The 12,959-nt window shown below is 39.4% G+C and overlaps 1 protein-coding gene across 9 annotated transcripts in view; it reads right to left on the bottom strand.

The window, feature by feature from the left end:
* Positions 1 to 12,959, bottom strand: part of BICD1 (BICD cargo adaptor 1) — a 260,014-nt gene that overhangs the window by 79,814 nt on the left and 167,241 nt on the right. For all 9 annotated transcript variants that reach the window (XM_073321652.2, XM_078850128.1, XM_073321711.2 and 6 more), the window contains exons 3-4: positions 5,945 to 6,097; positions 692 to 1,129 (exon numbers count right to left, since the gene is read on the bottom strand). In XM_073321652.2, coding sequence (XP_073177753.2) covers positions 692 to 1,129; positions 5,945 to 6,097 — 591 coding nt within the window. The remainder of the gene's footprint in view (positions 1 to 691; positions 1,130 to 5,944; positions 6,098 to 12,959) is intronic.

Below are 12,959 nucleotides of genomic sequence, written 5' to 3'. Positions count from 1 at the left end.
CCTGAGCAAGTGACTGGAAGAACCTAATGTTTGGTGGGTTTGGTTTTAATAACCTTACATCATAAAGTCCAGCTTGTCTGGGCTGAAATGCTAAGGGGGCTGTATGTGACTCCTTGGTAAAACTAATATAGTGATCCTGGGGTACACTTTTGTTACTGGCTTGGTAAAATCTAACTGCAGAATATACCACCAGTTTGGGTGTGTCTGCCCTGTTTTCTGACAGCGCGTTCCGAGTTTGGCATTCTTAGCTGTGACCCACTCTATGAACCGTGACACTCTTCTCCAGTGGTCTGGAACCATGCCTGTCCCCCATCAGTTCTCAAAGTCTATTATGTGGGAGGAGCAGCTTTCATAAGACCATGCTTAAAGGGTGCCCCTCAGTTTACTGGCTTGATTTTTAAAATGATTGTGTTTGCTAGATCTTCAAACCCTTGTGAACTCTCCTCTCCTGCCCCCCGACCCACACACACTTCAACCACTGCTGGGTCCCTTTCTCCTCATTTCCCCTTGTTTCTGATCATTCTCTCAACTGAACTTTTTTTGAGAGATCTGGAAATTAGAAAACACCTAGGCAGAAAGCTAAGAACAGAGAAATAGGGGAATAGGGATCATGGACAAGTAAATCAGTCATTAGCATTACAGTCTGGTATAATTATGTGAAAGTCTTTATGGTTTTAAGCTGAGCTCTTACCTGCACGAGTTGCTGCTTTAATTTCTGCATTTCCGATATGTTGAGCTCACTGAAGAGATCAGAGACTGGGTGCAGAGATTCTCCTTTCCTAACTGCGGGAGTCCGGTAATCTCCAGTCAGTTTCACAAGAGGCCCATGGATGTGCCCATTCATTTTGTCATCATTATTAGGTTCGCTCCCATCCTCTGCAAACTTTAATCCATCTACTGATATATTAATGTGGTTACTGTACATACTATCATTGAGGTTGATATACTGGGAGAGTTCCTTCCTCAGATTGTTCTTTTGCTCCCTTTCATTTTTTAAGGTCTCCAGGGCTTCCTCCAGCTGATGTTCGGCAATCTCCTTCAGTCGAATGGCATCTTCTAGCTGGCTATTAAGCAATACTGTCTCCTCCTCAAATCGTTTAATCTCATGCTTTAAACCTTCATATTCAACCTGAATTAGGCAAGACAAAGAACATTCATAACACTAAAACTTGGGTCTTAAAAACCTGCCATTTATTAACCTGATTGAACTAGGCACTAAATAGCCAAAAATTACTTAGACCAGGCATTGCCAGTAGCTGCAAAGAGCGTCATGCTCAGAAAATTCATGAGGAAAGGTGTACTGCATGTACCCCATTTTATTAGTTCTTGGTTTTCTATTGTACTGCACACATTTTCAAGGGGTGAGAATCAGAATCTCTGGATGATTTATTAGGACACACTGTATTTCAGAGGTTCTCAACCTTCTTCTTCCTGAGTGCGCCCCGCCACCCCACATGCTATAAAAACTCCACAGCCTACCTATGCCACAATAACTGGTTTTCTGCATATAAAAGCCAGGTCCAGCGTTAGAATTTCAGTCTGGCCATGCTACAGGGGCCCCCACAAAGCTACATTGTTCAGGCTTCAGCCCTAGGTGGTGGGGCGCAGGGACCTGGGCTTCAGCCCCATGTGGTGGGGCTTTGGCTTTCTGCCCTGGGCTCCAGTATGTCTAATGCTGGCACTGCTTGGAGGCCCCACTGAAACCTGCCTGAGGCCCCCTAGGGGACCCTGGATCCCTGGTTGAGAACCTCTGTTGTATTTCATGCAAGAACAGTCACTGACCTGAAGCTACACTAGGAAGTACAGCTTTATTATTAGTCATCATAAGTAATGTTTATCTATTATGGCATTGCGGATAGATGGAAGTTAATTATACTGTTCAACTTATCACTCATAGGTATTTCTAAGGCATCTATCACCATGGCATCCAACTTCTTATCTGATGTAATCACTGTGTGTCCAGTTTTTTATACTGTAGGGAGATATAGGTTTGTTTAATGACAATTATTCAATAAGGTTTTATTTTAAAAATGAAAGGACAGACTAATAACCCAACCTGTTTAAACTGCCAGATGTCCTCAAGTTGCAGCAGTTTTAAAATAGAGGTTGACTTTTGACAATCCGAAAAATATAATAGTAGCGGTGTTCAAGCAGGGAATACAGAAGCCATTTTAGGGCACCGACAGCTGGTCTTCTGGTCCTGTAGCAGGCCAGACTGAAATTCTTCCCCTGCTGAGCTGGTGTTGGCCAGTCAAGTTTTGACTGATAAATCTCTCACCTCATCGCAGATCAGCCACCCAGCTCCACAGGCAGGGAGCTGGATTTTCACAATACATGTGATAATGTGGCTGAGGAAAATGGCAGCTTCTTCTCCTAAGTAACTACCATGTTTTTAGAAAGGAAGAGAGTGCCTCATCCCACCACAACTATAGCCACTCGGTGTAGTGGAGAAAATGGAGACGATATGTGCTATGCCAGACATGGACAAAAATGCAGGCGAGAAAAGGAGGGTTCTAGGCAGTTTACTTCCAATGCTGAACAATTCACTTAGAAAATTAACCTGTTTAACACAAACTCAAAGTTTCACATCTACAGAGCCAAAGAAAGAAGCTAGTGGAAGTGTTGGTTTAGATACATTTGATACCAGTTTGTTAAGGACCTAATCCTTCTCCCACTGAAATCAATGGTAAAACTCCCACTTACATAAAAGGGAGTAGGTTTGGGTTCTAAATCCTGTTGCTGTCACAATGACCAGCCATTTAGATAGAAGAAGATCTGCGTTCCTTGGCTCCCATTAGCATTCCAGTTGCTCTGATCCTCATCTCCACTATTATCCAAAAGAATTAGGAACTGACATTACCAATACAGTGGTTTAGTTCCATTGTAGTTTGTTGGGAAGGAAGATTTGACATTTTTACAATTTTATTTCCTTCTTTGTGGAAAAATCTAATCCTGCTACTGCAAACTGCTTTCTACATGTGATTCCCATGCCTCCACACACAGCCCCATTGACTCATGAGTCTGCCTATGCAGAGCAGCTTGCGAGACTGGGACCTGTAATAATTCCTTCTTTCACCGTGTCTTGTCTTGATGGACTCACTAGCTCCAAGACAGACAATTCTACACTGAGAGAGCCCTGGCTGCTGAATTGGAATGGGAAGGGTTCTTATGCTAGAATAAGCATCTGACGAGTCAAGACACACGGATGTGTTGGACAAGAGTCATTATGTAAGTGACCAAGCAATTCTGGCATTCTGATTCTTCCCTCAGTGATAAGCAAAGTGACACAAAAATAAAGGATGTTTCATGAAAACAGAATAGGGTTATACCTGGTACTTTTCACCCCAGAACAAAAATTATTAAAAGTAACTCTCAAACTTTATGGACAAAAAAGACATTTATTTCACCCTTGTGTCATACAAGTGGTTTCAGAGGGTGGGGTGGGAGGGTTGGAGAAGGGTGAGAGAAAAAGTTAAAAGTTTTCTCTGGTACTACACCTGCCCCTGAATCTCTTGAACAGTTTCTGTGGCTTTACCTATTCATATTTTTAAATTTATAGGAAATAATTTCCCAATTTTCAATCTTTTTCTGGTTCCTTGATGCTGTACGAAAGACCCACACAAACAAAACGGAAATTTACTGACCATACACTGCAAACTGTCTATACACAAATGCCTGTTAAATCCACAAACTTTAAAAAAGGAAGAAAAAATATTTGACTAATTTCTTTCAATTTCTTTTGTGTTCATTATAAAATAGAACCAGACACATTTTTTCACTGAAACAAAATTCTGATAAAGATTCATTAGCACTTCCATTTTCCAATCAGCTCTACTTGTAAAAATGGTAGCCTTAAACAGATAGTGGTATGACTTTTAGTTTGATGATAATCCTTTAATATTTTTAATTTGTAAAATTCTGACTTTAAAATAATAAATCAGATTAAATAGTGCAATAATGTCTTTTGGTGGAGGAGGGAGAAATTTGGTTTTCAAGTAAATGTTGAAAAATTCCCAAGTAAAAAACCCTTTTCTAATTCAAACAATTTGGCAGACATTACTAGTTGGCAGGCATTATTAGTTGCCTCTTCAGTTGATGGTCTGCAACTTTGTTTCATTCAGTGTCTACACAAATATTTAAAAAGCAGAATTTAAATATAATACAAGGAATGGGTCCCTGCTAGAGCAAGTTCCTTTTGGGCTTGGATATTCAGTAGACAGGTGAGGACTTTTATTTGGGAGCTGGCTGAGAAGGCAGTCTTTAGAATCTGAACCTTCAGATTGCTCAGTGACCTGATATCAAACAGCTCAAGAAAGTTAGTGACTGATTATACTGGGAATCTTTTGAAAATCTGGAGATTTGGGGTTTATCTCAGATTTTCAGATTTGGATTCGGGGGTCACAAATCTGTGTTGCTGTTTTGTAGGGAAATGAATCCTGAAAACACAGGCCCTATTAATAAAATCCAGTATCTATATTTTCTTGATTATACATATAACATAAGCTGTGTATAGCAGAAATTCTCATGAAAAGCAGGGAGATTTGCACTCTCTGTGAACAATAACTGATTTTTACATTCCCCTTTTTCATGGATTGTTCTTCCAAATGCCTAAAAAGATCTGATAATAAAATAACAAGGACTATGTAATACATGATTTTATAAGTTAAAGAATATACAGGACTAATCTCTTATGAAATTTCATCTTGTAGATCAAAACTATTTTCTGAGTTACAAAAACAAATAAAAAACATTTGATACAAAAATACTGTAATTTTTTTTTAGTCAATCAAAATATGCCAAATATTTTTTCCTCTTTATGGGGCCCTGGTATTCAGGTTCATTAAGAGTGAAGTGTTCTAACAGATAGCACTTGTGTACAGATTCTCTTCTAGTGGAAACTACAACAGTCCGTTCAGGGGTCTAGTTTTCCCAGGATCTGTGCAGATCATTTCCATGAAGCTAGTGAGAATCATACCTTTGCCTCAAAAGAGGAATACAGTAGCCTGGATAATACCACTCTGATAAAGACAATCTGCTGGAAATTTAGTTCTAGAAATTTGTAAGTCATAGTGTCTCAATATAAGGAAAGGAAAGTATGGATCTGTTTCTATTATCTCCATGTCCCCAGTTGTTCTACCTTGTTGTTCTAAGTACTTTAATCACCATGTCAGGATGGATAAAATATTAGTAACAGTTAGATAAAATTGTACCGCAAATCCTGACAGCAACAAGATAGTTTTGTTAACAAACTCGCTTTAGAAACAGTGGCAATCTTGTGGCAAGCCCTAATCATCCCGCTGAGCATGTTAGGACTTAAAAAGCAACTGCATGTTATGGAGGCAGGAAGCAATTACAATCTGTTAGAAACGAAGGCATTGCCTTATAAATTGTAATCCAGTGCTGGCATGGAATGTGTTTAAAAGAAGAAAAATATTGCCAGTTTAATCACCTGAATTGCATATTTACTGATTTATCATGACAAGATAGCACTTTTGACAGAGGAACAAATCCCTTTGGTCCGAGACAACAGTTTTCTTGATTACTTCGCCAGCAACAATATTTTCCACAGAAAAATTTACATTTTTTCAGAGTAACATTTCTAAATGTCATATACGTATAAGTGGGTCTGAGTTTCCCTTCAACATCAATGGGAGTTGTGCACACGTATCAAGTGGAGAGCAACCCTGGATACTGTTTACAGCTGGTTGCAGTGGGGTTTTAACTTGTCATGGAACCTCCAGGTGCATTCAGCACTTTAGTAAGATTTCCAGTGTGTTAGTTTGCCAGTATTATATTTTATAATGACTGTTTAACAATAACCAGCAAGATATGAAGAATCTCATACTACATTAATTTAAGGTAGGTCAAATTATGCCGTTTTAAGTCAATCGGTGTTGTACTTTTTTTTTTTTAGTCTAGCATCTGAAATCTCTTCTGTGCTTACTTGGTTCTGTTTCAGTGTGGACACCAGTTTTTGCAAAGTAATATTTTCTTCTTCAAGCTCAGTGTAATCCTGAAGAAGTCTTGCCTCTCGGAACTTGTATTCTCGAATTTCATCTTTCATCCGTATTCTCTGCAACTCTGCCATTTCGTTATTCTGAAGGAGAGGGGAAAAAAACCAAAATGACGATTTCATTTCCAGCAGCATGAATGGTAAACATGGCCCCAGTGTATAACAAGGGCAACAAACAAGTAATCAAAATGATTTAACACTACATGTCAAAACAGCAGTACCACAATTTATATGGTGTCATACCACAGTTCCTAGTATTTGTTATACGGCTGGATGGACACAAATGAGCATATGAGATATGGAAACTTGAACAAAATAGTTCCAAGATTAATTTTCTATTTAAATTAAAAAACCCTCTAGTGCTTTATCGTCTCATTACTTTTATTTGCTAGAAGCCTGGTTGAAAGGCTTAAATCAAAACACAATTGTCTACTGTTTTTCACTAAAGGACAATACACTAAATTCATACAGCAGAAAAATGAATAATGGTGTCTGTCTTGCAAAGATAGCTATTAACCAAGATGAAGTAATATAAGAACCAACTTCATGTTTTGAAATCAAGTACAGGTATTTATGTGCTGTATTATTCAGTAAAACCTGTTGCAAGAGACTTCTCAAACGATGGAAAACTCAGTTGTTCAACAGATGTGGTCTTCTAATAAAGCTGGAGTATTTCAGGATAACAAGAGGCAGCTTCTTAAACCCAGAGGTTACTAATTAGAGTGGTCTCATTTCAGGTTCTGCTGTATGTATAAAGTGGTATAGGTAGAAGTCATTTCAACAATAACCCTACCAGTTTTCTAGACACTCATATATGTTTTCAAGAACTGCCATCAAAAAGTTATTTGACTGCACCTAATTCTAGGCTTGACAAATTTTTTGCATCTCGAGCTTGGGTTTGCTAAGGTTATTCTTCGTGGGAGACTCAAATGCTGAAGTGACCTTTAACCTCTCTAAATCATCAGATATCAGAGGCCTGATTTTAATGGTACACTTGTCTAACCCCACTGTCTTCTATGGAGTTACTCCTGATTTATAATTAGGCTTGTAATGATTTGATTTTTATCAGTAAATATCAACAGAAGTTGATTTCACCATACACAAACGAATGAGAATTATTTCCATCAATAATAATCAAAATTTAAAGACAGGCAAAGTAACGAAAATGCTGCTTGAAAACTTATTAAATTTTGATTTAAGGGTAAAATTTTGACATATGATGTCGACAGTTTGTATTTTAGCAGTTATAAAGCTTTAACTTTTTGAATCTCAAAGTTTGCTCTCATTAGCTAATTATTGGCTGACATCCTGCAACTGTGAAAATTTGAATGGATAAAAAATAAAAAGTGTAAAAATAAACATCAATATTATCTGTTGAAATGATAAACAAAATCCCATTCTACCAAGCCTATTTATAATGGAGTAGGTGAAAGTGAATCAGCAACAGATATGGCCTTTTAGGGTAAGACTGTCCACCACTGCTATGTATGTGAGCCCCTTCAGTCCTGATTCATGGCGGTAAGGACCATCAGTCATATCTTCCCCCTCCTGCAGGAACAATGAGCACTGCAGCCACAGTGGTACCCGGGGGGCACGACGGAGTATTCTATAGTAAGAAGAATGGCTACATTCATAATGATGGCATAGACTGTGTCTCTGCTGTGATGCCAGGAGGAGCAGAGATAGAAAATAATATAATCTATGATTTCTGCAGCAGGAGAGCAATCATAGACATATCTTTCTGAAACGTTGAACATCTCTGTAAGAAACAGGCACTATAGAAACTGCATTCAGTGATCTGTGTGTATCTGGCTCTGTATGCAGTGGCAGATTACCCACTGGGCCAATGGGGCCTGTGCCCAGGGGCCCCAGCCAATTGGAATGCCCCCACACTCTAACCTGCTCTGCCCGCCCGGCGCTCCTGTTGCGGAGCAGGGTCTGGGCGCGGAGGCTTGTCCCTCTCCACCCGCCTGTCTGTCTGGTGTGCCTGCTGGGGAGCGTGGTCAGGGCGCTGGGGCTTGCCCCGCTCCGCCTGCCTGGTGCTCCTGCAAGCCCCCGCACCCCAATCCTTGCTCCCCAGCAGGAGCAACGGGCAAGGGGATGGGGCAGGGCAAGCCCTCAGGCCCTGACCCCATTTCCCCAGCAGGAGGGTAGGAGGGTACTGCAGGTGGAAATGGTGAGGAGGGACCCCCATTTGCTCTGGCCCAGGGCCCCACAAAAGTGTAATCTGGCTCTGTCTTTATGTACATATTAATTCCTAGTACATAACGGTGCAGTAGTAAGTGTTATCAATTCTGAGTTGATCTGCAAGACACAGATATTTAGTTTTGCATTTGGGTTAAAGTGTAAAAGCCTAAAAGATAAACTATAAACCACTATAAAATATGTTGATGCAACAAAGATTACAAAGGATGACAAACAAGCACCTTATTAGACTAAGCCTTTTCATTCCAAATTAAAATTAATGAAAACTCCTGGCACTCAATTAAGAAAAGAAAAGAAACTGCAAGATCTCGAACTTGGAGCAAGACTTTAGTTGAAAGATCCCAGGTGGCAAAAGAGTCATGAAGCACCAGGGAAAAAAGGCCATTTAAATGTGTTCCTGCAACATTCCCTGCTGACTGAGCCTGCGAGTCAAACCTGGGAATGGCATTGTATATTATTTCTCAGGGGGAAGACAGCTTATGCCACCGGTGGGATAAATATAAAATACAATAAAAGAAATAGAGTTAGTCTAAGTTTGGTTAAGGAAATAATGTGTGTTGTAAAGAAAGGCCGGACTAGCAAGTAGAAGGAAGGCCTTGAAAACAGTGAGTTATAAGGCCAGAAGGAATGAAATAGGGGGCGTGTCTGGTTAAAAAAAACAAACAACTAATGACCTAAAGGGAAGTTTCTAAAAAGGAGACCAATAGGGTGACTGCACATGGTTTTAAATAAAGCAAAAGAGAATCTGTCTTAAAAAGAGTCATGAGTCTTCCCACCTCACATACCAATGTTATCTCAAAAACCAGGGGCTATGTAAACTAGGCAAAATGGAGAAACTGTTTGTGAGCCAGGAGGGGAAGAGAAAGGGAGGAGAGGCCTTGGAGAGAGAGAAGGCTGTAAGACTACGTCTGTCCTACGCAGCTTTTAGCGACACAGCTGTGCCACTACGGCAGTGCCATTAAATGCAGAGCCGTGTACCTGCTGTCTGTTGGCAGGAGAGAATTCTCCTGCTGACACAAAACTTCCACCCCCCACAAGAGGCAGTGGCTTTGTCGGCAGTAGGAGAGTGCTCCTGCCGACAAAGCGCTGCTCACACTGGCGCTTTTCGTCATTAACACTTTTGTCGGTCAGGGGGGTGTTTTTGTCTTTTTTCAACACCCCTGAACGACAAAAGTTTTGCCGACGAAGTGCCAGTTTAGACATAATCCAGATAAGATTGAGGGTAAGACTGAAAATAAGGGTGACTTGTCTCAAATTGGTTTTAGCTGAAATCAGTATGTGGCAATGACATCATTTGTTTGTTAAAGGGTATAAAAAATTATGAATTTGAAGATTCTTTGTCGTACTCTACCTGATCATGCTGGAGCACACCAGACTGAGACAGTTTTCCCTAGGTCTCGCAGAACTGTAAGTATACTGATCACATGTTTATGAATACTTTAGTACTGTATTGAGTGTAGTGACTGCTTATTTTTAGGCCGGCAGGCATGTTTAGAGAATTGTATAAAATACCATTTGACCTACACAATAAATAAAGGAATTAGTGGTTAAATTAGTGTCTGGTAATTTCCCACATTAGTATCAATAATGTCTAATATTAATAATTCCAATACCACTGAACAACTGCCTATGATTTCCATTTCTGACAGTATGTCTTTAATTTTGAGTCCTGTAGGGTCTGGGTAGACATGCAAGTCTACATTCATGAGAAATGCGAGACAAAATGGACTGAAGTGATAGCAGTATGGGGACGACACCCAGCTCTACCTCTCTTTCACGCCAAGCATAACTGCGCTGTCTACAACCTTACCAATGCCTGGAAGAGGATCAGCCCCTGGATGAAGAGAGGGTGGCTGAAAATCAACCCAGGCAACAAATGTGTTTTAAAGAATTCTCCTTCCCCATAACAGCCCCATCCATTAAAGGAATCTCTCTCAGGAATGCTGACATGGTCCACAGCAGTCTCAGGCCCTTAGCCAATTGCAGTTTAGGAAAGGTGTGTGATAGAACAGGATTAGGGTGCATTTGCAGAGTTACACAGGAAAACTAATGTCTGGTCACATTAAGTCTGATCCAAAGCCCATTGACTTCAATGGAAAGACGCCCATTGACTTCAATGGACTTTGGATCAGGCCTATTATGCCAGTCTTTCATGAGCAACAAATTTACATACAAAATTAAATTTTAAAAAACACACAACCAAAAAAATGTTGGAGGTCAAAAATCTTAACTAGTAATTTGTAACTGTTGGATTAAGCAAAGGGTAAGAAGGTTGAACAGCTGATAACATAAAATTAAGGTTTTAACAACAAATATACAAAACTAACCAATTATTTTGTCCTATACTTAATTTTTACAAAATCCATCACATACTCTGGGATACAGTAAATATTTAAAAAAAACAAAAAAACAAAAAAACACACAAACCCCAAGCTGGCTCAGCAATCAGCTACTTTGATCAAAAGGAACAGCTCTTAGAAAAAGCAGGAAGGGGACAAAATGGCCACAGATCAAAGGACCTGAATAAAAAGGCTTTTTACCAAATCCTGATGCATTATTTCACTGATGCACTACAAGCTATTTTATTTTGGAAACGGCTCTGAGATTCACTGAATGTCTAAGACCAAGGAATTGAACCATTTTCCCCCCTAATACAACATACAGCCACTGTACAGGAAGGCTGAATGGCTATCTTTCTTAAATTCATCATCTTAAAACAAACAGAATGCTCATTCCTTCGCCACATACCACTGCTTCTCCTCCACATTCTTGGACGTATAAACAGAACCACTTATATTTCTCCTCACTCCCTTCTTTTATCCACACAGAAAATGTTACTACAGAACAATACACTATTTGCTCTGGTTAAAACAAAAAACAGCAACAGCAAAAGAACCAGCCAAAAACTATGTCTGCTAACAGTTCTGTCTCCGATGTTACCTTAAGTGTATATCCAAAGCATTGGGTGGAAGCAAGCCTATTACTCTGTCACAGGGACCAACACCAACTCAGCTGGTTATTTTGAAAAGGTGATAAAATATTTCACTAACGTAAAACACAAATCTTGTCACTGAAAATGGCATAATATTGCACTCTATACTCCAACCTCTCCCTTGGCACTTTGCAAAAGCCTGCATTATGCTGGCAAAGATCCAGCTGCAAAGCACTGCTTCGTTTTCAATACTGCACCCTTTACTAGTACAGCACAATGTTTTATCATGGCTAATCTAAAAGCAATTAGTACCTAGTATGAGCAAACACCAGAAGAGGTCTTTCAGGCTAGTGTGTAATGTTACAGCATTTTCACTGTTATGCTATTTCTATGTGGTTTGCATTGGTGAAATATTCTTTTGTCTTTTCAAATAACATGCTGAGTTTGTATTTGGTCCCTGTCACAAGTATTATATTTGCTTCCACCAAATGTTCTGATTAAAGACATAGGAAATATGCCCACCAACAATTGTGTTTATTATTTTTTGTCAGTTTAAAAAAAATTATTTTTACCGAACAATACATGATTATGGAGTATACAACAGTCTCCTGCTACATACGCCGGGGTGGGAGCATGACACAAGTTTCACATTAGATCACCACATCAAGCCTCTCTATGGTGTTTTTGAAATGCACCAAAATACTTTTATATGATGTAAAATGGATCAGTCAGCCAGGCAATTTTCTAGATAAGCCACTAGGGGACAATTCTAACCCAAATGATTCTATGATCAGCAAAATAATTCATAATTAAACCTCACTTTTAATCATGTACGGACTATTAAAGTTCCAAGGGATGGCTGCTGATCCAGAAATATTTTCAAGAGTTTAACCAAAAGATTTTTATCACCTCCAGAGAAGATTCTTCTATCTATATTACTGTATCTGTAAAACACCCAAGAGGTGGAGCTAAAGGTACACGAGTAATGTTTTAATGCGTAGAGGTTATTTTCTGTCCCAATCACAAGAGGAATTTGGTGCAATTATTTTAATGCATCTGTGCCAAAAAAGCAAGAAAGAGACACCTATGAAACTAAAGAAAACAACAGACTTCTTGTCAGCATGGCATCAGACCGTGACTCATGTGCATTAACTATTGTAGGTGTTAACATATTGCTTAAAGCACTACTGGAAGTTATGCAGATGCTACTGTAATGAGGGCAATATAAGAACCTATATAGAATAGAATAAATCCCAAACAATGTAAAACTGAATGCACCAATTAAGATGGAACTTAAGAGTTTACATCTGCAAACATCGGACACGTCTTAAATGGCACTACTCATATATGTAAAGTACAGTACATGCCAAGTGTCTGGGCATATGCCTAAGGGTCATGGCCGTGAACTGTGAATTCTTCAGTTCAGGGAACCGTGTCTTCCTATGTGGTCACAATGTGCCTAGTACAATGGTACCCCTATCCTGACTGGGGTCTCTTGGGCATGAAAGGAACATAAAGGCACTTTAAACAATAAGCCTTTGTAGTTAATACAGCATATTAGTGTAAGTATAATATATTTTAGAACCATTTGGTTAAGGGATTGAAGAATGCAGCATTTTGAACTTTAAGATATTGAGCCAAATCCTCAGCTGGTGTAAAATAGTGCAGCTCTACTGACGGCAATAGAATTACACAGACTTATGCCAGCTGAGGATCTGATTCATTGTACTTTTGCCTTCTGTTCACTTTTTTATTTTAAGCAGAGAATTCTACCACAGAATTGAAGTAAACACTTCTGCCTTAGTAGTT

Source organism: Lepidochelys kempii, chromosome 1 (assembly GCF_965140285.1).
Source record: "Lepidochelys kempii isolate rLepKem1 chromosome 1, rLepKem1.hap1, whole genome shotgun sequence".
Classification (NCBI taxonomy): domain Eukaryota; kingdom Metazoa; phylum Chordata; order Testudines; family Cheloniidae; genus Lepidochelys; species Lepidochelys kempii.
The sequence above is the reverse complement of the archived record's forward strand: the minus strand, read 5'-3'. Positions and strand labels throughout refer to the sequence as shown.